The following is a 25,192-nucleotide window of genomic DNA, read 5'->3' on the forward strand; positions in this document are numbered from 1 at the left end:
TTAGGACACAAAACAAATGGCTTCTGTTGTCATATTTTGATTCTACTGATGTTTCTTTTTCCTTTCTGCATCCATGGCATTTTGAATCTCAGCGACGATCTTATTTCTATTGATCTCAACATTCTTCTTAGCTGCTTTCAGGAGATTCTGAAGCTCATTTTCACTGTAGGACATTCTGATAGTTCCATAGGTCTTCCTCATCGCTTCAATCTTTTCTTCACCTGAGGAAAGAATGATGATGGTCAGTGGAAGGATGTTGGATTTTGACCCAGAATTTAAGAATAGACCTCACTGGCCTGTTGTGCTCATTGTTATTGTGACCCATTTCAGAAGAATTTGAGTCCATCAGAAGGTTAGTTCTGACAAGTTTGTTTCCCTGTTTCTCCAGCTCTGTGGCTGCTCCCCTTTAAGGTCTACCTGAAAGTAAACCTTAACCTTGTTTTACTTTGTCATTTATTGTCCATGGTTATTTAATCAGCTTGTTTCTTGTTAGTTATCATTCAGAAAGATACCAAAGTACTTTATATTAGTAGGTTGAGATGCTGTTTATCCACCAGTGAACTGCTCAACTGAAGCAGCCAATCTGACCAGCAGCAGATTTAGATAAATACGGACAGCACTTCACCTGGTAATCCCTTAACGAACAAATAGATTTCAATAGCACAAATCATTCAGGATTAAATGATTGTTTATATATTACTACTGGACATAAAAACTACTAAAAGGCTCCCAATCAATCTTCTTTTTTTTTCAAAATACTGCTCTATACAATTCTCCAGAAAACAGATTTTAGCATTTTTAAAACATTCCATCCTTTTCATCCATTACTAGAAAGCCAGTTATTCCTGGTAAGGGCTACAGGTACATCAACCCAAAGCCTGACCCACGAGCACAGGGTGCAAGACAGGACTGCACCCTGGTGGGGACTCAGCTACATTGCTGTACTTGTTTTCTCTGAAGTCTGTACTTCATTGTAACAAGAAACTAAGTTTCTATATGCGAATGTACATTTCTGGGATGAGTCTGGCAGAAAATGGCGGCCAGAAAATATTGAGAATATCTGAACATTGCATGAATAATTAAAGTCTAAACTCTGTAAAGCTGTTCCTACAACAATGGGAGGTTATTAAGACAAAATAAAAAATTTGAGTTTTATACTGCATGTGTGTCTTTTGTAGTATTAATGTTGTGAAATACAACACAACATTAGTAAAGACATGGTAATGCTGTATTATTTTTATTTTGTTTTTGCTTGCAAATGTTTGACTCTTAGAGTACTATGTTCTGTTCAAAGCTGTTCCCTGGGAATTTTGCATTGTGTTATTGTATTGCATGCTCTCTGATAAGTGGACAAGTTTGGCGGGTAGTCTCAAAAGACTTAGTGCTTTCCAGTTTGATTAGACTTGAGTATATGGGTAAAGTATATAGAGTTTTGGTGAAACAGGAGGAGGGTGCCTAAGAGCCTGCAGAGAATGACTTCTGATCCACTGGGTTTAAAATGACTCTGTGTGTCAGCACATAATAGTTCTTCAGTCATTTCAAAGAAATTTGGGCAGCATTGCTGTTTGAAAGCACTTTAAAGTCATGGAGCACATTGTAGTGTTAATTCAGTTGTCAAAATGAAGAAGAAAATATTTGTCAATTTGCTATTGTTCGTTTTAGTGAATGATGAAAAACAGAACTAAGTAGTACTCATGGGAGCTCTGATTCTATGTAGAAACCTCCAATAGTCAACTTACGGCAGAGGCTCTGTTTCCTTGGCAACTAAACCAGGAAGTGAAACCCAAAAGGCTGGATGCTGTTCGTTTAGCTGTATAATTACTGAGGCAGCCACTCAGATTGCACATCAAAACTCAATACCACAGTAAAATGACTCTGTCATAAAGCTACTGTACATAAAGCTACAGTACATATTGCTACATAATGCTACATAATGATACATCACACAGCCCAGAGAATTTTCATTGGTCATTTGATAGATGGCACTTGTGGTGGATTGATTATTTTTTATAAAAGGTAGAACACTGTAGTGTACCTCACTTTTTTATTTTCATCTACTTGTACCACTACCAAGAAAATATATTTTCAGCTATCAACATTTCCCTTTAGCTAGGCTTTAGTTATGATTCCATATTAATAATCCATATTAAGAGGATTTAAAGGCATACTGTAGGACAACAGACTATATCGAGCCAATGTTTTCATTAATATCTAACACACCACTTATGGATCTATTTTGGACAGTCAAGATTCCTTGGGGAGGATGATTGAGCTTGCTGCATGGTGCAGCCAGCTTTCCATGACAATGAGTTTTGATGCACATTTTGAATGGCTGTATAGTTTCCCAAAAAAATATTCATGCCAGTGAAGCAATGTACAGTAACTGAAAATGTATCCATTCATCCAGTTTCCAACCATTCTATCCACCACAGGGTTGTGGGGTAGCTCGTCCCAGCAAGCAACGAGCTCAAGGCAGGAGACACAAAGACTCTTGCTTTTTAGTAGAATGTTATCAATTACATGAAATCGTGTAAGAATCACTTTTTGCATTGCAACAGTGAAAGTACAAAGGTTTTCATGAAACTGGCATTATTATGTAACGGGTAGCTGCATCAGCATGCGTAGGCTGCAAAGGAACAAGTAATAGGTTTATTCCATACTGAAAAAAAAGAAGAAAGAAAACACAGCGTTTCGGCCATGGAGCCTTCTTAAGGTGTCCGTTCTTGCCACTTCCACACCTGAAGAAGGCTCTGCGGCCTAAACTTTGTGTTTTCTTTCTTCTTCTTTTCAGCATGGAATACAGTAAACCTATTACTTGTTCCTTATTATGTAATAGCCTAATATGATTTTTATCTTTCTGTGATCATTTTCAGATTTACAGTACTGTATGTTTTTTTTGGTCTTCCAAAGAATGGGGTCTCTCTGCTGAACTCAATATTCAATCTACTCAGTACAGCATCACATTCCATCCATTTATGATTGCTGCAATACAGAACAAATTTTCTGCTGCATAGTAGACCACTAGTGAATATAAATGCCTCAAATTCTATTTTTAAGATTGATTTTTTGTCTGCATTGTAAATGTAAATTAGTTAATGATCTTAATTCTAAAGTACAATTGAACAAACTTAATCCATCTATTTTCAAACTGCTTTTTCCAATTCAGGGTAACACGTGAACCAAAGCCTATCCCAGGAAGCAGCAGACACAAGATGGGGTACACCCTGGATGGGACGCCTGTTCATCACAGCAGACATACACTTATCTGTACACCTAGGGCCAGTTTTCTCCGAAGCCAATGAACCTACCACTACTGTATGCCTTTGGACTGTGGGAGGGAATCTCCACACAGATACAGTAGAACTCCAGGTCTGGAATTGAAGAGTGCCCCAGTACTGCAACTTGCAAGGCAGCAATGCTAACCACTCAGCCACCATGCTGCCCATGCCACCTTGCTAAAAAACGTAATATTCCAAAGACTAATGAATTAGAGTAAAACATTTTTAACTGCATGAATGAAATGTGACTGAAACTAATTCAGTTTGTTGGCTAAAAGTAAGTGATTTTAGTTAATTTTTAGTTGTCCGAACCAAAATTACAAGTATGACTAAAATACAATTATATCTTATAGACATTTTATTCAACTTAAGTAAGACATTACATATATCAAATATTAATGACTAAATTAACACTGGGCTGCCTTGCAACCATAAGTCTTGTCTTTCACCAACCAGTGGTGAATTTCTCACAGCAGTGACATGAATCCTATAGCTGAAATCTAAAATGCCTACTGCTTCACTTGCCTCCACAGTTGTCCTTGTTGAAGAGAGGGAAGTGCATCACAGTGGGGGTGTTTTCACCCTTGAAGATGTAGACGCTTGAAGGACACTTCTTCTCCTCCTCACTCATTGCTGGAATGGTTGGGAAGGGAATTTTGTTCTTATCACAGTATTGAGCTGCCTCGGTGACAGTCTGAAAGGAAGAAAAAACACAGAGACTGTCCACCCTCACTGTCATCAACTGATCAGTCATTACATTGTAATAAAATGAAAAATAAACAATTGCAGAAAAACAAAAAAATAGATAGTTTTTTTATCCAGGCAAACTGTGGATATATGATTTGGTTATAAGAAACTACAGTTTGAGTGCACAGACTGAATACCCAATAACTTTATTTATTATTAGGAATATTAATATTATTATTCTGTTCCTATAGTATTCTATTCTATTCCTATTATTAATAGGAAAGCCCTTTGCATAACTAACCTTATTTAAACTAGAAAAAATATGGGCAAGTTATACACTTATGGATCTTTAATCCATAAAGTAAAATTAAGAGGCACTGATGTTTAAATGTGTACTGTACCTGGTGAAACCTTAGAGATACAGTAGGTACAGTACTTCAGCATCTTCACAGAAACCCAGAATTAGGCCAATATTTGGCTACCAGCATGTCGAAGGCCACCTTTATGGTAGAGCAGTTTGAAATAGAAATCTGACATTGGCACACCTACACTGTAACTGAGGGAATAATCACCTAGACTACAGGAGCTCCTACTACAGCCTGAGCCTGGGCCACTGAAGTGTGAACTCAAGACAGCAGAACTTGACGTCACCTAGTATGATGTACTTTACCATGAATGGGTCTCCATCGCTGAAATCAAAGGACAGAATGAGCTGCACTCCCCTGTCTCTCCTCAGGACCAGTGGGTAGGCACTGTTGATGGACAGACCAGCATCTATGAGGTAGATTTTGTCCTCACTGACCAGCTTGCTGGGGAGGCTGTTTTCTAGGGATTGTGTAAACACAAGAGAAAGAGTTCAGAGGTGTATTCAGGAAATGGCAAGAAGCCACTGTACTAGGAACTGTTCTAGGAGATCTGATCTTATGACACAGCAAATCCATGAAATCCATGGATTCACAGTTTAAAAAATGGGCTAACAGCAATATTTTAAGAAATAAAAGTCAGTGTTACAGGTTGGTCTTTTACAAGTTCATCCTGCTATGGTTCTCCAATTTTTTAAGTACTGTGAAATTGCTTTGCTCTTTGAGTTATTTTTTATATACCATTCCAATGTGTAATGTAAGTGTTTCCTTGATTAATTTTTAAGGTTCAGTTCAGTATCAGAATGACAGTAGTCCTGGATAAAGGCACCATCTTACTAGGTTCTCATAATTCACCACAATAAGCATAATGCTGTATTGTGTTATGGGATACAATAATAAAATACAGTATATTCAGATTATTACATCATCACTTCAAGATTTCAGCTGCTGGCTCACCTACAAATGGGAAGAATAAAGACCTGTGGACAAGCTTTTTTAACTTGTCCATCTCTCAGGGACATTCACTAATTTGTTATAGTGCTTTACAAGCTACTTGGGGAAAGCCCAGTTACAGCTGGCCTAGTCCTGAACAGCTGACTAGTAGATTGGAGACCTATTTCAGTGTTGGAACCAGTCCTAAGCACTGTTACAAGTTATTTTCTGTGCAGCTGCACTATATTGGAATCTCACCTGTGTTGGGGTATTCATGCAGGAAGTTGTACTTGGTTCCCCACATCCAGCAGTTAAATATTTTTAAAAGCTTGTAGGGAATGATGAATGGGCACACAGCAAATTTGGCACAATTTCTGGTCACATACCCAGAGGAAGCTGAAAAAATAGATAAACATGACCTGTTGTTTCTGGGCAGGAAAAGTTCAAACATTTTCAAGCATGTAAGACTGGTACAATCCAGTAGACAATATGATTCTATTGAGCAATTACTATTCCCAAAGATTACATTCTTGGACAGAGTTCTTGTATTAACTGGATTCTTTTGGTGTTGACATTATAGCCGTATTTTGCTGTTATGGTACAGTAGGTTCATCTAACCAAGAGGAACAATGACCTTTAACCTTCAGTCATTTCTTTTCTGGACAAAAAACACAGGATTCACCATTTAAGGTAATTTAATGTGTATATTCTACCTCTCAAAATGCCACATAGGCATAAATTAAAATCAACATGATGGCACTCTATCTTGCTGTTTAAACTTGTTGTTTACAGTAATTGCCATTGTGCCAAATCAATATCATCAGAACATTATTGCCAGCCTGATCCTCTAAATATAGTGATGCACACTGACGAAATTCCATTACACTTTAGTTTAGACATGATAAAATGTCCAGTGGAAATACTGTACTTGTCAGAACTCAGTCCTTCAATTCTGTATCAGTGGCTGCTAGAAAAAGAGGAGGAAGGAATAAAATTGTTGTTTTTTTATTCTGGAAATGCATTTAAGACACCAATTGAAAAATGTAGCCAAGCTAAAAATCCAGTATTTTAATCCAAACTAATTGAGATGCTATCATCACTTTGAAAGTCACTACAGAAGGTCTGTGTGTGCATACAGAACAGTTTTCTCCAAAAGTATTCATACCCTTGATACAATGTAACTGAAAGTTGATTTAGCAAAAATGCAAGTGAACAGTCAGTATTTGTTGCACAAATCAAATTAAAAATTTTCATGTTTAGTTATTCGATTTAACAAATTAATGTACCAAATTAATGAATTTGTTTTCATGATTACAATTTGTAGCCAGCTGTACACACCACACTGTATGTGCCAACACATGAACAATGAGCTAGGGTTTTCACAAAATAACTAAACAGGCTGACCCAGAAGTGTTTGTTGGAGACTGAAATCAGTGAAGACTAAGAAGCAAGCTTAGACAAGCAAGATTTAAACAAGCAAACTAGAGATTTTCTGAAATGAACGACACTACAAAAGATTGCTGCTCTGGAATCAGACCAGATAAGATCAACCAGATACACTCCAAGGCTTATAAGAATGTCCTGCACTGATATACTAAAGGACATGGCCTTATGTCTTGAGAAGAGACAACTGTGAAGAAACCTGATACTCCAAAGCCCTCAAAGGCTTTCCTTCAAAGAACTAGCCCAGTATTTGTCTGCAGAATCAATAATGAAAACCCAGTTGTATTTGTGTCAGTGGCATTTCTGTTCCTTTCCTCCTTCTCTGGATTCATGAAACTATATGCTATTTATCTATCAATCTGTATAGGTGGGCCCAATGACTTCTACTGTCTTATAACTATTTTTATATGACACTAAGAGCAATCAATTCGATATTAACTGCCCCAGTCTCTCTCTGTGCTTCTGTATCTGTTGTGTTTCCCCCCCAGAAATAATTCATGTATTAATTATCCATAATCTATTATGATATTATAACCATAGTTATACTGTAGTATTGATTAGTTTGATTAGTATGTATGTAGTATGATTGTGTTTGGCTTGCTAGTGCTTCAGGTGTGTAAAAGCTATCATGTGAAGTGAGGGGTGCCTGTACATCTAAATCATAGAACTGTATATTTTCCAAAACCTACTTACCTGCATTCTCTGTTGCTTGCGTAGTGACCATGAGCTGTTCATTTTCTTCTGAAATGAACGTGAAACCAAACATTAAATTAGAAATGCAAGTATTTTTAAAGGCTGCCAAACAAATTCCACTTGTATTAAATTATGTGGGCATCTGATGTAGCAGCGAGATTGTTACGAAGTCTGTATTAGTGGTAAAATAGTACTTTAAAAGACCAGAATATATTTCTATGAAATTCAACAGTTAAGCAATGTAGTAACTTGAATTTTAGAGCACAAAGAAGTACCATGTTTAGTATTGTTTCTGCATTTATTTGATTCTCACAAGAATGTAAGCATAAAAATTCAAACCACCACTACCTGTTGTCGTCATATTTGTGAATTTTGTTTTCTTTCTTTTTCATAGAGACAAGATAGTGACAATTTCCTTACGTGTGACTTCTGACACTCAGCAGACAGTGAGAAGGGCTGCTGTGTACTGAATCATATGCTAGAGATCCCGTTGCTGTCTTTACACAAGTGAAAATAGACCAATTGTCTACAATAGGAAATGTTAAAATAATGAAATAAGAACTTATTTTAAATAAATATACAGTAATACATTTTAATGAAATTAAAATGTATTACTGTATAGGAATTGGAAGGGAATGTTTTTATTTTTTTTTACACATTTTTGTTTAATGTGAAGCAATTTTTTTCTGGTAACAGCTTCCAGGCTTGTTCTATTTCATGATTCAGTTGATTTTTCTGTTGGCTGAGGTTTGGTAAGTGCTGCTGATGCTTTATTGATGCAGTGTGAAAGGGTTTTTGTCATGATTTATGAGCAATCTCTGTAAAACATTGTGATTGCCAGATTCTTACAGCATCACTAACTCTCTTATTTCAGGTTGTAATGAACAGTTCTATCCGGACCCTATGCAGACAAAATGATCCAGGGAAAAGTGAAGAAAACACAGGGGAAAAAAGTCATGCAGGATACGGGGATGAAAACAGGGGGAGTGCCCTTGGTGCGCTGGTGTTCGGGGGAGGTGTGGCCGAGGCAAACAATCCAGGAAGAAGTCCAAACGAGAATCCAAAAGGAGGCAAAAGTCCAAGGCCAGGTGATCCATCCAAAACAGGAGATTAAGAACAGGAACCGGGTCGGAACCGGCAGGGGAAACGGGAACAGGAAATAAAACCTTAACGGGACCAGGTGCTTCCAGGTCCCGGACTCGCCTGGTGGGGAAACCAGAGCAGAGCCCTGAATAGAGTGAGTGCCTGGCTTTTAAGGAGAACTGAAAAGGGGTAGGAAAAGGGAGCAGGTGCGGGCGATGAGTGGAAAACAAGGAAGGTTCTGGAGCGTCCTTAAGAGGAGGGGTTTACGAACATGACACAGGTGAGACACACTTGCCTTCAAAATGGTAAAAGACAGCTTCGGAAAGAGCTGATATCATCCTCTGCTGGATGTCCTTGCCGACGATGTCCCACGTATCATACATCAGGGAGACCAACTCGTATATCACCTTTTCATCTGGTGGACAGAGAAAACAGGATAAAAGAGTCTCACACATGGTAAGTTACAGATGGGGGAAAAGGTTTCCTTTCAGTTGTAATCCTCCTTGCATTCTGAAGTAAATTTAATTCACATGTAAGAGAAGCATACCTTTGACAATGTTATTCATAGATTTGAGGATGTGTTTGCAGTCTTTTCCCCAGAGGAAGTTCTGATGGAGGTCAAGCAGCCAAAAGATAGCAGTCTTTTCATATTCATCACCTGTGAATTAGACCCACACTGCGAGTACAAGTTTAGAAATAAATCAGATATGGAAACATTTTGTTTCCCTTACTGGAAAGCTAAAGAGTGAATAGCTATAAAAAAGGGCAGTGTGCTATATGAATCCTGCATCTAGGCCTAATTCAATAGCTAATAATGTAAAGCATAAGCAATATAATAGAAAATTAATACATTAATAAATCTGTCAGTTCATTATTGAAGTTTATAAATTCAGATTTGCCATTAACTCAGCCAAGCAGGAGCCCGCCTACAGTAGGCAGGCTGAAATTGTCATTTCAAGAGAACTACAGTCCTAATAGGGATACTCCCAAAGACAGCAGAAAAGTTCTAAACTAAATTAGCCTTGAAATGGAAAAATAACTGCAAAGAGTTTGGAACAGATAAGGGTCTGGAAGTTATGAAGTACAGACATATCCCAGAGAAAAGATTATATTAATGTGTTCACAGATATACTGGGGTGTTTAGAGAATACCAGGCCTCTGTGAACCCCTACATTGGCTTATTTTCCAGTAGAGTGCTTTCTAAAAAGATCAAACCTGCCTTTTCAAAAAAAAGTTTCAGCTAAAGAACTGTGGTAACTGTGGAAACTTGTAAGTTGCTAGTTTTGACAGTGAAAATTACTTGAGCTCTTTGTGTACCTTTGTGTAGTTATCATGTTGGCCCCAGTTGGTCAGAGGAAAGAAAACACAGCAAATTATTCTAAATACCCCACATATCACCACATCACCAAATGCATTTTCTACACTCCAGGACTGCAGAAAGAGAACAGAGCCCCAATGTTCTACGGCTATGATGCAGAATAGCCTTAATAATATATTTCAGTCTTAGACTGCTATTCTTCCTAGTCTAACAATGTACTGTAATTATAGGGTGTTGTTCTCCACACTAGCAGGTTAGATCAGTAGCTGATCCAGCAGTGAAGACCTCAGGCAATGTGGGAGAAAAACAGAGAAAAGGGAACACTGAATGAGAACTTAGAACTCATCTCCTGATCAGTGATTGAGTGAACCTTAGTTTGAACAAGATACAGTCAACATTGGATTGCCTGGATCTGACAGTGGGGGATGTACAGAGTCTTCAGGTGTGATATTTCTTGTACCAGTGTTGGTATTCAGTCATTACTGACTCATATTGTCACCTGTAAGACAGGCCAGTGGGAGCACCCGCTTGGAAGTCTTGGCTTGAAAGACAGTTACCCGGCGATGGATTATTGTGGGTATATTAAGACTACCCATAAACTCTTAAACCTACACTGAGTGCATGTGACTCAACTACCTTTACTGTTACCTAAACTGAGGTCTTCCTCATCTTCCTCCACATCATTGTAAAAAGAGAACACATCTTCAGAGGGGGGTCTCCCTGTGAACAGAAGAGAGGGACAGTTATTCTGTGGTTTCATTCTGACAGAGATACCTTCTGATTTATTGATAACCCACTGTGAGTTTATTTCCAAATGTGGTTATATGAGGTTGTCATATCAATATGCTTATGACAAGGATTTACAGAGAAATGCAAAAATGCAAAACAGAGAAATGCAAAACAATGGGGATATTCATTTGGACACTGCATTGAGGAGAGATGGGAAGATGGGATAGGAGAAGGACTAGCTCTAAACTTCAAAAACAACATTCTGGCACAGAATTCAAGCCAGATAAAGTCAAGGTCTCAGAACCTGTATGGCTGAAACATAAAACCACAATGCATGATGTTACAGACCACCAAATTCAGAAAAGGATTATACTTCTACTGGATATTGTTGGAGATTAGACTTCTCCTCATGCAGATTTGGAAAAACAGTAGGAATGTCAGAAGCTGACCCTGGGATGGTAGACATGCTTAATGCTTAATGACTACTTCCTTACTTAGAGCAGATACTTGATTAATTGGGTATTTTCAAAGAAGTTAGGACAGAGAGAGAAAAGAAAAGAAAAATTATCATAATCTGGTGTTGTCCTTAACTGTTATATGCCTTGGAATTATACAGGTAGATTCCAGATTAAAGTTCCATTTCAATAAAGCAGACATTGAAGGAAAAAGAGTTGAAGAGAAGCAGAATGGAGCAGGATAGGCATGGAATCGGTGCAGAAAGGATGAAAACAGTTTAAAGATAGATCATCCTAAGAGCGAGTTAATCAAAGCCTAGAAAACAGTAACTTAAATAGTTTAATAAATTTGTTAAGTGAAATATAAGGAAAAAGCATGGGTAAATAAGTTTTGTTTTACAGTTTTACAACAACAAAGGTCCTGTGAAGGATGGAGTAAAATCATAGTGAGACATGGAAAACCTTTAAATAAGGAAAAAGAAATAACTCATGTGTTAAATGAATATTTCACTCTGGTGTTTAGAAAGGAAGAAATAAACTCTATGCCTCAGGAAGAACTAAGTTCTGTATTAATTAGTATTAGTATTAGTGCAGAGCTATTACAGATACTAGATATACTTTAGTTAAACAAGCCCGTTGGTCTTGATAACATTAAATCTATTCTCCAGAAAGATACTGTACAAGACATGACACTCATAGATGTTAACTAAACTTTTTCAAAGACCTTTCAAAACATGGTTAGTAGCCACAATTTGACAATGGGTGAAAAATAGTCTGTCTGTGAATTGGTTCTTACAGACCAGTAGGTTTGGAGTCTATCACATCTACCTGTAAGGATATGGAAATGACAATTGGAACTGCACTAGGAAATCAAATTTAGCATTAGGATTCTAGGGAAATTTGCACATGATACCTTTATGAATAGATTAGCAAACAGTGCAAAAAATGAAAGGAAAATGATCATTTAGACAGAATGAAAACAACTGCAGAGTTGCACGTGCATAGGAGACAGAGAATTGTGAAGATATTTATGACAAATGTCTTGGTCTATAATTTGGTGCATCATCTACAGTACATCCTCTAATGTATGGGAGCTAGAAAAAGAAGAAACAAAATGCAGTATCATAGAGAGGTTTTATGTTAAAATTGGATAATAAACTGGTAAGACCTTGTGTATAATATTATTTAGACTTCTGTTACAAAAAAATATATTTTTGCTCTGGGATCTATGAAAGATAAACCGGCAGGTCCCTGGGCTCCAATGATTCTCCTACTCTCACAAACTCTGAGAATTAGACCCCCTTGAAGTCTTGAACAGGGGAGACTATGGAGAGGATCAAGTTCAAATATTCAGAAGCCTCAAGGATTAAGGTCAAACCAAAGAACTGCTGATTCAATAGAGAACAGGATTCACTTTTTATACACAAAATATTGTGGAAAATCAGAACAAGCTGCCCAGCCATGTTGTTGAAGCCTATAGCATGGGTTTCATTGAAAAATGCCTGGATACCATCTTCAGATCAATCAAACAAAGAACAAATGGGCTAAATGTCCTCTTCACATCTTGACAATTTCATGTTCTTGTTTTTATCTTTTCCTGTGCCTTCAGTCAAAGGCAACTTTCTACAACTATAATAGATTCCAAATCATTTTTTGTGCCCCTAGTCAGCCTTTTGATTGAAAATAAGAGTGATTCTCTGTTGAATTTTGTTGTAAAGTCAGATTTGGGGTCTTTAATATGATTTATTCACATTGCTATTGGCTCATGAGAATTATATAGATAGTTATATTATAGTTGTATATACAGTAACGTAGTAAAGTCTATGTTTGTGGATGTGGCATATTCTTAGGTATTTTTTTTACCAGTAGTGCAACTGCTTTTTTTGAAAACCAGTGAAAGACTCTGGCTTCTATTTTTGCTGTTTGTGACTCTGCGGAAGGCTGTGTGTCTAATTTCACAGCCATTCTCCTCTGTCATTCTCACTTAATATCTTCTGTCAAATGATTGTTCTGAATCTACATTCCTGGTATTTACTGCCTTTCCACCCTCCTGACCTTGACTGTTATGGAAACATTGGACAGATACCTGCTCTGGCAGTCAGTATTTAAAGGAGGCCTAAAGAGTTCAAGGCTTTCTGTTACACCTTGGTCCCTTATGCTTGCCCTGAATCCAGTGAGCACTGTGTTCAATTTCAACAGTGTATCTCAGTACGGTCATGGAAGAGCTTGCAGTGTGAAAAGAGGCAGATATTGTAGATCTGAGTCAGGACTGCCCTGTTCTTGCTGCTGGTGGAAGAAAAATCCATAATTACAAAGCCTTCAACAGAGAGATTAATCACATCTTTTAAAGGTGAAACCCTGGAACCATGTTATTGAAGCTGTAGGTGTGGCTTCATTCACTAAACGGATCCAATTTCAGCATCCAATTGGGCCACATAGAGTAGTTCAAATACCCTCCTATCGATAATCAACTTTATAGTAATTTTATGTAATGGAGAAGCAAATTAACAATTTCAGTTCCTATTAGGTGAAGTACAAAAATAAAAAGAATTAAGTGATGATTTATAAATTAAATTGAATAGATCTTTCAAATATATTGTAAATGCACAATACATACAGAAACTGGTCACAGATCTGTAAGAGATTTCCCACATTTATGTATTTTATTAAAACATTTCTATGACACAACGCCCTTTAATGTTTTGTTAATGTTGGGTTCATTGCAAGATAATTTCCACTTTGAAATACAATTGTCCATGAAAATTTCTCAAACAAACAAAGGAGCCACTAACAACCAGAGGAATCAAATTATTGGGTCAATTATTGTCAGTTAGGAAGAAATGGTGTAGTGGGATAAACAATGACAAAATTGATCCCTCTGAGTGAGAAGAAACTATATTCTAATTTCTAATTTTAATTGATTCACTACCATTTCATTATTGATTCTTTCAAGCAACTCAAGTGTTGCACATAATCACACCTGTTTCAATGTGTAAAAGGTTGTGTACCTCCAGTAAGAAGACACCAGTTTTTGTGGAAAAGAAAATCAGAAAATATTCTTACCTCCAGAACTCTGGTGCAGGTTTCTATGTAATTTCATATTTCTTTTACGATGGAAAAATTTGTATATCATTTCTGAAATGAAAAGAGTTTAAATAAGAACAATGGCTACATGTATGTTTAAGAAAAAAAAGGAATTGACAAACGTTTTAATTTTCTAACTACCAAGTCTTGAACCATATACAGTATGACTCAGCTCTGTGGACTCAGTTCCTGTATTGTTTGAGACAAGACACAGTTAATTAATTTCTGAAGCTTTACCCTGACATTCTGGAGTTGATTTACTATAATTTACAATTTACTATTATAGTCTTGCTACATTGAACATTTCAAAGTCAAAGTTCAACCTGGATCATTTCATACAACTGTGCTTTTCATTGCACTTCATGAAGAAAGTTTAGGCTTTTATACTGAAATATATATTTATAAAAAATAGACAACCCAACCAAATAAAACAGCCTCCAATTAAAGCACAAGATCTAACTCTATAGCGTAGATATTGCCAGTTTACAACACGTCAGTGTCATCTGCCATCTGTGACCAGGAATTCCTTGAGCAGTACTGGAAAATCAGTAGAGATACTGTACCAAAGGACTAGGTAAATTCCCACTTACTATAACACCAGCCTGCACAAACACCTGATCTCATCTGCCATCAGAAGCTAAGCAGTCAGCTCTGGTGAGTAATGTGGATGGTACACAAGGTGAATTTACAGTACCAGGGCATCTTTAGTTTGCTCTGCAGTACTGATCCATCTGGAATCCACCATGTGTCTGGCTTCTTTCAGGAAAAAGCTGGATCCTTGGGTGAAATACTGTACTTACTTCCAAAAAGGCAAGAGGGGCCAGGTACTCGCCCTCTGGTTTGTAACTGTTCGTGTGCTCTTAATTGAGAGCAGCACCACTCCTCCTGCCACACCCTGTTTCCCCTGGGTTGCTACAAGGGCTGTAGTAGTGTGTCAGCCTTACTTTTATGTGAAAAGTACAAATTAGGTGGTCAAAAATTAAAAATAATACTGAATTCTGTTTAAAAAGTGCACAAAAGTTAAAATACCTAAAATAAACTTCTCGTTCTCCCTCATATCGCCTATGGCACTTCCAAACAGTCCTGAAGAAACACAGAAGAGTATGAATTGAACAGAAAAGCTGGTTCAGTGTTGAACTAAACTACAGTATGAACTACAGTGAGTCCTTCTTCATCCCACAGGGACCCCTGCAATCTCCCAGGGTCACCAGTTATTTGATTATCTTTTGTAAGGCTTTTTCACACTTCTCATTATTATTAGCTATTTACTTATTCATTTATTAATTACTAAGTAATTGTAAAGTATTAAACATTCCTATTATTTCCTCTCCTAACACATCAGTCTGCTTCAAATCAATAAGTGATGAGACAAAAATAATGAATAATCGATTAATCACTGGATTTCCGCTTGGTCATGCAACAGAAAAGGTCAAGAAATGATTTCAAGTATATTAAAAACTTACTCTTTCACCTATTAATTTTTTCTGCATTCCTTAAAGGAGAATAACCTTGATGACATACAATTTTAAATAATATTGTTCATATCAGCTTTAACTATTAAGATATTGTCAGATTACACAGATATTATATACTGGCCATCCTGAAAAAATAACATTCTAAAAATAGAAGACGTACAAAACCGCTATGAGTTTCTAAAAGAAGGGACATAGACCTTGCAAGGATAGCATGCTCATCTCATCTTTGTGTTTTATCTTGTTTCCTCCACGGAATTGACTCCCTAGGGCACTGGTGTCTACGAAGGCTCCATACTCAGGGTATCCTGCTTCATGACGGGTTATTTCAAACCACGTCCCTGCAAGGGGAGAGATGGGGAGGAAAGGAAGACAGAGAAACAGAATTCAAGAATCTTAAATAAATCAAGAAGAGCACATTGCCAGCCAACAACTTCCACTGCAATATTATCACTTTATGTAAATTACCTCGCTGCTCCTATCACTGATTTAAGAAGCTGCATGGTGTTTGGTTTCTAATGTCAAACACCCACCATCTTCTCAAGCACAAGAACTGCTTATTTTACTGTTGCTGCTTCTGAAGCACTTGCTAATAACACCACTACAGCTGCCATGGGTGCAGCATTGTGGACGATTGTGGTTTGGGTTCAGATCCTTGTCGAGACACAGCAGCTGTGCTTTTAAGCAAGGAAATTTACTCAGCTTGCTTGAGCAAGATGCCCTGATTAGTGCAAGATGCAAGGGATAAATGATGTTGAACGTAATTTAATTTAGCTGTTACTTCATTCTGCTTCATGCTGCAGCTGTTGATACTTTTACAACTGCTGGTAGTGCTACTACTGCCATTGCTTTGAGAGATACTGCTGTTGTTGCTACGAGCATTAATATGTAATATTATATATTACAAGAATTCCCTAGAATATTTTTTGAGCCAATTCATCCCTATAATGTTGGCCTCTAGAGCAAATACAGTATATGAAGTGGGAGTCTTGCCTTTGTTGTATTTTTCCTTGTCATCCAGCTGTGACTTATTCACTGCAGCATAGATGGGGTAAGGGTTGGTCATTTCCGCATCTTCCTCCTTCGAAAGTTTGCGATCGTCCATCTGGAAAGAACCAAGTGTGTATAAATAACCATCAAAGTCCAGAGAAGAGCCACGGGACACATTCAGTTCTGATGAAAGGCTGGAGGCACAAAGAGGACAAACACGACAGATCTGAATTGAGCGTTTTCTGTATTGTGAGAGATGAGAGGAGACACAAATACTAATATGCAAATGAAGGTGAAGAATGATATGCAAAGTGTGAGCTGGGAGAGGTGGTCTGTACTGCCACAGAAGCTATGATTGCTGCTGGAAGTGGTGTTTGTTGGACCCTGTGGTCTGTGTGGGTCCAAATGCTCCGGTATAGTGGCGGGGACGCTTTACTGTAGTGGGAGCCGTCTTTCAGATGACACATTAAACCGAGGTCCAGACTCTCTGTGGTCATTAAAGTGAAAAATTGGATTTGGAGTTATCCTGGTGTCCAGGACAAATTTCCCCCCTCAGCCTTTATTGTGGCCTCCAAATTGTCCCCATGTATGATGGTCTGGCACCCCCTCCAGGGTGTACCCTGCCTTGTGCTTGTTGCTTGCCTGGTAGGCTCTGGCTTCCTGTGACACCATAGAGTATAAAAGTGGTTTGGAAAATGATATGACATGATGACATTTGGCTTATACTGTGCTGTGTTTCTGTACTCACCAAATGACAAATACAGCAATTGGTTAGTGTAAAATCACTTTTGCTTCAGTTGCACATGCCTCAATTTGAAAAAAAAGTCTCAAGAAATCTCATGACTTGCATTTTGTGCAATTTTGTATCCAGCCATTCAAGATATTTGTGGGGGAGAAAGAGATATGCCTTACAGCATAAAGTTAGGTTACTAACTATCAAATGGTCTATCTGTTTTTGTAACTGTTATAAAATCATTGGTTTATGGGTTAATTGAATCATTCTTGTCTTTCTATTAAAAAATATAATCGTTAATACTTTACAATCCTGCTATTGCTCTGTAAAGTATTCACAAAGCAGTGTCGATTTAAAGAAGGTTATGTTCTAAAAACAACACAAAAGTAAATGTTGTTTTACACCATTTGTATCACTGATTATGTAATCGTCTCATTCTGTTCTGCATTGTCACTGAAAGTCCATATTTTAAATTTAAACCAGTTCTCACAGCATGATGCTGCTGGTGTCGGCCTGGATTGAGCACAGATTCAATGAGATGAAGGATGAGGACAGCAAGGTTGAGCACTTGATTGGTCATGTATAAAATATAAAAAGTACAGTATGTATATATTTTATATTGATATATGTATGTAAATATAAAAAGTATAAAAAATGGGTGGTATGAATGGATGGATGTTACAGCTTGAAAATATTAGTTGTTTGTTAAAATATTAATATTGTTAGCAAATTTACCAGTTTCCTGACAAATAAGTGTTTCTAACAAAGTGTTTCTAACAAAGACTGAGTTTTGTAATTTCTTTGTAATGGTTGATCTACATTAATGGGATTCAGCATTTCTACCACTATTTCCAACTGTGTAATTTGCAATCTATGTGTACTAGGGCAACAGATATGAGCATTTTCATGAGAATATCTATATGAGAAACTCAACTTTTTGCTGCTTTTCCATTACAGATTCAGTGCATGATTATCTTTTATGGAAGATGTCTGATATCTTTAAGAGAGCTGGGACTCTCACTTCAAATTCATCTTGAGAGAACCCCTCTCTCTGGATTAGGTCACCTCTTTAAGGTGAAAATGAGTAACACAGAGCTGCAATTTGTCAGTCCAGCTTCCCTCCCAGCTACTGTAAATCGCAATCGAGAGTGCAGGTGTTGAACACTGCCAAAGACAGATGCTACACAGAGCTGGGTCACCCTGACCTCTAGTGGCCAGTTAATGTAACTGCTCCCAAAGGTGTACTAAACACCTTCTACTTCATTAATAATAATAATTAATAATTGCTTACACTTTATATAGCGCTTTTCTGGACACTCCACTCAAAGCGCTTTACAGGTAATGGGGATCCCCTCCACCACCACCAATGTGCAGCATCCACCTGGATGATGCGACGGCAGCCATAGTGCGCCAGAACGCTCACCACACATCAGCTATCAGTGGGAAGGAGAGCAGAGTAATGTAGCCAATTCATAGAGGGGGATTATTAGGAGGCCATGATGAGTAAGGGCCAATTGGAAATTTGGCCAGGACACCGGGGTTACACCCCTACTCTTCTCGAGAAACACCCTGGGATTTTTAATGACCACAGAGAGTCAGGACCTCGGTTTTACGTCTCATCCGAAGGACGGCGCCTGTTTACAGTATAGTGTCCCCGTCACTATACTGGGGCATTAGGACCCACATGGACCACAGGGTGAGCGCCCCCTGCTGGCCCCACTAACACCTCTTCCAGCAGCAACCTTAGTTTTTCCCAGGAGGTCTCCCATCCAGGTACTGACCAGGCTCACACCTGCTTAGCTTCAGTGGGTTGCCAGTTGTGAGTTGCAGGGTGATATGGCTGCTGGAGGGCTGCTGGAGGGCTTCATTGTCTCCTGGAGGGCTTTATAGAATCACCATGATTTTTGCTGTTATTGGTATTATTAACACCAATATTTTATTTTTTTCCTATTTATATCTGAACATGAAAATAAATCCTTTGTCACTTGCCATTTGTCCTTTCCCTTCGCAGACACTTTTGAGAAATCTGACACTATATCTTATGGAAAAAAGGACAAGTTCACAAACCGACACCCAGACAGGGAGAAAGAGACACTGCAGAATGAGACAGAGAGCTTAACTTACATACAACTGGTTACATACTGTACAAACACACATACGAGAAGGACAAGAATGCTGACCTCTTTCACCACCATGTAAACAAATGTTGCTTCCCAAATATCTGTACAAGAAAAGTTCTCATCTTCTATTGACTTCGTGATTCTCTGCCAACTATTTATAAAGCTGAATTTTCCATTGTTGAGAGTTTCCACCATTTTTGTCTCTGCATCCTCCACTTGAGAGGACCACTGTGGGTCACGGTACAGAGAGGACATACACCTGCAGTGTTAGACACACAAACACACAGAAAACATTTCACCAGTGTATGCACTGTGCACAGCTGAAATCACAGCCTGAATCCTGAACCTTCTGAATTTGCAGGGTTACAATGCACACCTGACAGATCTATTGCTCTTTCAAATCTTTCAAGCACTTTGAGAAGCCACCTTTAAAGGCGCTTTACAAAATACAGTTTTTTAATTATTATTATTATTATTATTATTATTATTATTATTATTATTATTATTATTATTATTCAAAATGGGAACTGAATTCACAGGCTCATAGCTGATCTTGGAGCCCAGTCTCTCAGACTCACCAGGTGGATCCTGACACTCCACACAGGTACATGATGGTGTCCAGCAGGTTCTGAGCCCCCAGCTCAGTTAAAGTCCCTATGAGAGCCACCATGGCGCGCAGACCCCCCCCAGAGCCCAGCACAGCAATGGGGGGAACACAGTCCTGATTGAGGAAGAGAGGAGAAGACAGAATCTAACACAGAGGTCATGGAGGGCAGGTCTAGTGACCCAGCGACTTCAGAAACACCATTAATAGTTACTTGGCCTTAAAGTATCTTCTTTTCATTTTCCTCTCCTTCTGTCTCAAAGAGGATGGAGCTCTTACTTACTGATTGAAAGGACTCCCTTGTGATGCTCATAGATGCTGGGTTTATGTTAAATACTGATATTTTAAAGTATTAATTTTGAACCATAAAACCATTTGTAATTTTTCTGTAAAAAAAACATCTACCAGGAGAAAACCTGTGATTATTTCTAAAGTCATATTGTTCTGAAAAATAATTTTGTCTATTTCTCTTACAGACGGTGTGCAGTAGTAAAGTGTCTGGTCTTGCAAACAGAGGGTTGTGGGATCGTTGTCCCATTGCTGTGCTGTCCTGCTACACTTCCTCTGTACTGCTCCAGTCCTGCCAGCTGTACAAATGCAGCATTGCTGAGGGTGACCCTGTGGCAGACTGGCCTCCAGTCCAGGAGGAGAACCTTCAGACCTTCCATCAGTCTGGACAGCAGCGTGAGTTTGAGCCTGAGCAGCTGTTAGACTAGTGTGGACTTTACATCACTGCATACAGCTTGGGGCGGTGCAGTGTAGAGGGTTTGAGTGCCCCTTGCAGACACTGCTGTTGCACCTTGAATGAGGTACATCTCTCCAGTTCTTCCGGTTCACCCAACTGTATAAGTGGGCACCAGCACTGCTCCTGTTCAGTTAGACTTATGAGCACTGCTGGGGAAATGCCTTGTGACAGACCAGCATTACATCCTGGGGGAGTCATGTGGTCTCTCGTCTGCTTAACACTTTAGAAACCAGGATGAGATCATGCCCACTGAGCTGCTGCTGAAATCCGTTTAGCCAATTAATTCCAAATGTGGCAGACGTATGCACTGGGACATTTCAGATTAAATCATTAAAACTGGTGGTAAGATTTTTTAATCTTCCACAATTACAACTCTCACACCAATCCCTGTGATAATGATAAAAATGAGCACAGCTATTTCCACGAGTCTTTACTAGTGTTTTGTTTCTATTTACAATCGTATATGTATTTTATAGATGCAGCAATGTGGATTGTCAGTGGATTTAAGGTAGTATTCTATTTGGGCTCCGTTTAATTAAAAAAAGAATGTAGTTGCAGTAAGTGCCTATTATATTTGGACCAATATGAATAAAGTTGGTGTAGTATTATTGCGGTTTATAGCTGTAGCTGTAAAGCATTACATATAATTGCTGTTGTTAGACCTTGAGGTCTTTGACATTAAAGTGTATATTTATCATCATGACTCTCACAAATTCTTAAGTCCAACGGCAATTTCACATTCAAATAAATTAGCAATCTGTATGTTACATGCATATTCACAGCAATTCTTTTGCATCCTTCCTGACCTACTTCACTGCCACAATTTTCACTATCATATTTCAGGACAATGAACTCAAATATAAACTGTCAGGCTGTCTAATTTCAACTGAACACTATATAAGAATATAGTATAAGTATAGATGAATTCCACACTGAAAATAACAAAAAAAACACCTTCTGATGTTGGGCTTCAAGATACTGTGAGACTAAATATGTTTCCAAGAGATTATATCAAATCACTACACTTCATTATCTATAACACATATCAATAACCACAAGACTATACTGTACATATCAGATATTCCAATTTTACACATTATATTGTTTTATCAGAACTTGTACCGCATCACAGGGAATTTGGAGGCTCCTCAGGGCATTCTGAATTTTGATTTTTCTCTTTTGAATGTCCTTGTTCTCCCCCTCACAAAGAGTGTGAGCAACTCGGATGTAAGAAGCCCTGAAAGAAAGAGTGAAGTGACTGAGAAGATATTGGGGATGCCTAACTATCACATGTGTGACACACAAACTTCCCTTCACTTCACTGTGATATACCACACACACACAATGACATGAGTCTGATGTACTGCACACACACACATGATAGCACATTGATAACAACAAACCTGGCTCATTCTTCATGCTGAAAAGTCATTTTCTGTGCTTCATTTTACTGATCCTGCTTAACTGTATGGCACAACCTTTTCTTTTAATACAGGGGAATTCAGTGGTATTTTCAGTAAAGGAGCTTAAAATGATCTAATGTCAGATAGACATTCTCTGTGCTGCAGTGTAGGCATCTAGGAAGAGTGCACTCATCTTAGACATATCTTCTATGTGTCAGTATATATATTTACTATACAGTATGTGACATTACATCCCTTGTCTGACAGGATCACATACTAGGATCTATTTAATTTCCTCCTCTAACAGGATTGGAGCCATGGTAGCTCAGACGGCAAGGGTGTCCCCCTCCTGACTGGAAGGTCCTGGGTTCAATCGCAGGTAGGGGAAAGCGATGTAACTTGCTCTAATAACTTCCAGGTGGCTCCCAGGTCCACTTAGCCTGCTTTCCAAATGAGTACCAGGAGGTGATAGGCCACCTCCTGTGTCAGATGGTCAAGAAAATGGTGGCCCTTACCTCCCCATTCCCCTGTAGGCCTTCGTGACCTGAAAAGAGAACCTACCTACCTAGCAGGTTTGGATGTTGTGGTGTTTCTGGTAGCTGTGGGAATTCTGGCTTTAGATGTGTTATTTCATGGAAGAATGTTTGTCTAATTCGAGAGTATTTCTCACAGTAGAGAAGAAAATACATCTGTCTCTGCTTATCCCTGCTAGCAGTGGGAGCTTGTCCTCTCCTGGCAGTCAGTATCTATTGCCTGACTGTGGTTACTAAACCTGTACTTGATCTGGGTCTGTTTTTCCTTGGTATCTCTTACCCTGGTCAGAAACTCGGCTAGTGTGTGTGTTTTTTAGGGGAATACAGCAATTCAGCTTGTAGAGATGTTCGAAATTGCTTTTTAAGACTGGATAGTCAGGAGAATGTTTGTGGGCATTTCTTCTAAACCATGTGTTTGCGGTGTTGTACCATCTCTCAGTATCCAAGGTGCAGATTTCCTTTGTGTGGCTGTCTGTGTCTTTGGTTTGAAAGTTCTCGCAGTGCCTTTCTGGTGTTTTTGAAGTCTGTGTCAAACCATTCTTCTTTTGCTTTTGTTTAATGGGTGTTTTTGTGTTCTTTTCAGTTTGGTATCAAGGCTATTTTCCGAAATATGCAATTTACATCTTTCGTAACCAGATTTACAGTATGCTAGTTTTGTTGTTTTTTGTTGGAGTGTTTAGAAAAGGAACTCTGAAATTCCTGGTCATTTTGTGCTCTAGTATTCATACAGATTGTTTATTCACACCTGAAGAAGGCTCCACGGCTGAAATGTTGTGTTTTTTCTCTCTTCTTTTTTTTCCGCATGGAATAAACCTATTACTTGTTCCCTTGCAGCCGAGCATGCTGACGCAGCTACCTACCTGAACTACTACAGATTGTTTATAGCCCATCTACATGACTGGTTGAGGTCACACAGCCAGCTGTGTTGTATCCGTGCTCCAGTATGGGTATTTAGAAAGAGTGTCCTTCAGTCACACTGGTGTTCTCTGTGCCTCAACACAGGTATTTAGATACAGTGCTCACCTATCAGCCAGATAATCTACAGTTTGTCAAAAAATAAAAATGTATATCTCACAGATATTTAGACATAGATTTTGAACACTCCTTAAATAACGATGTGTGATTTAGAGCTCTCTTTAAATATCTATGTCATAGATGTTTGAAGTGAGCTGTCCTGAGAGGCAAAACTTCTCTGGGTCTCAGTAGAGGTATTTAGAGAGAGCCCTCCTGACATACCAATGTTCGCTGTGTCAATAAAGAAGTTTAGGAACAGTGCCTTATTCCCAGGTAACAGTTTCCCATATCTTAATAAAGAGATTTAAAGAAACTTACTTTTCAGTTTCCTCAGTTCTCCTTCTCTTTGGCTGTAAAGGTACATCAATAAATAAACATTGACAAGACTTATTAACATGACTGCATAAAAAGACATTAACATGTTGAATGGCTGAATGGACTCCTCTCAGTTTCAAACTTTATGTTCTTCTGATGAGAATACAGGTACCTATGTTCTGTCAAACTGCTACCCAATACAGTGTCTGAGTGTTTTAGGAATGTAGTCTTCTGCTTTTCAGAATTGCTTGCGTGTTTGCTTTTACTGAACTCTCCAAGAATAAAAAGTCCTCTGATGGAGTACTTACACACACTGATCTACCTGCAGGCTTGAACTGTGTCGTAATACTCAATTTTCAGAAACAAATAACACATGAGTGCAACACATAATTAAAGAGCACTGCTGGAGATTACTAGTAAAACATATACCAGTGTAAGGCAGAAGCTGCAAGTCATAATTTAATTATCACCTTCTAAGCCTTATCAGTATTAAGATGATAAGCATTCATCTACCTTGTGGGGGTTCATGCTGTCTTTTTTGTGAAGAATTCACTTGCTTCAGTGGATCTGTCAAAGAAACAATATGTCAGAAGAAATCTCTTCACATTAAGAAGACATCCAAGAATAGGTTGTACTAGTCCAGACTAAAGAGAGGCACAGGCCTCCTGAGAGTGATTCTCAGCCACATAGTTCCCAATTTATCCTGACATATCACCTGAAATGAGCAAGGACCAGTTATTTACAAGATGGGCTTCCCTGTCATGTCCTTTAACTTTCATTCAAGATGGCTCACTGGAGCAGGAAAAGTGTCTTCTGGCAGCCTGAGTCTTTTACTTTCACATGAAAAACTGACATTATTTTATGTCTCTAAAGTGTAATTATCAGATAACGAAAAACTACTATGTAAAATCGCCAGACGCATTCACTTTTGGAATATACAGTACAGGTACTGCTTAATTTCCTGAGTCAGATTGTAAAAAGATTATTTTCCCACAACCGATACCTGGATCTAAAATAACACAGAAATGACAGAAGGGAATGTCTTCCTGAAATTAACAATTTTGTTAACAATTCCATCATTTAAATTTATTATTAGTATATTTAAAGACATTATTTTTTTGTTCTGTTTTAAAGCAATGTGTGCCTCACCTTAAAGATTTCTTCTAAATCGACTTCCCTAAAATCCTGTGCAATACTG

At 38.3% G+C, this 25,192-nt stretch overlaps 1 protein-coding gene across 1 annotated transcript; it reads right to left on the minus strand.

Moving 5' to 3' along the window:
* Window positions 1-42: 42 nt before the first annotated feature.
* Window positions 43-25,192, minus strand: LOC138223990 (cytosolic phospholipase A2 gamma-like). Its single transcript, XM_069180180.1, has 15 exons — window positions 25,144-25,192; window positions 24,508-24,561; window positions 23,998-24,029; window positions 21,852-21,966; window positions 19,959-20,101; window positions 19,441-19,639; window positions 16,531-16,642; window positions 15,738-15,878; window positions 15,095-15,148; window positions 10,446-10,517; window positions 9,027-9,137; window positions 8,775-8,894; window positions 4,636-4,790; window positions 3,804-3,972; window positions 43-221 (listed from the first exon to the last, which is right to left on the minus strand). Exons 2-15 carry the CDS (start codon window positions 24,520-24,522, stop codon window positions 43-45), a joined length of 1,617 nt encoding a protein of 538 aa, XP_069036281.1. The 5' UTR covers window positions 24,523-24,561; window positions 25,144-25,192.

The sequence above is a fragment of the Lepisosteus oculatus genome, chromosome 18, assembly GCF_040954835.1.
Source record: "Lepisosteus oculatus isolate fLepOcu1 chromosome 18, fLepOcu1.hap2, whole genome shotgun sequence".
Classification (NCBI taxonomy): Eukaryota; Metazoa; Chordata; class Actinopteri; order Semionotiformes; family Lepisosteidae; genus Lepisosteus; species Lepisosteus oculatus.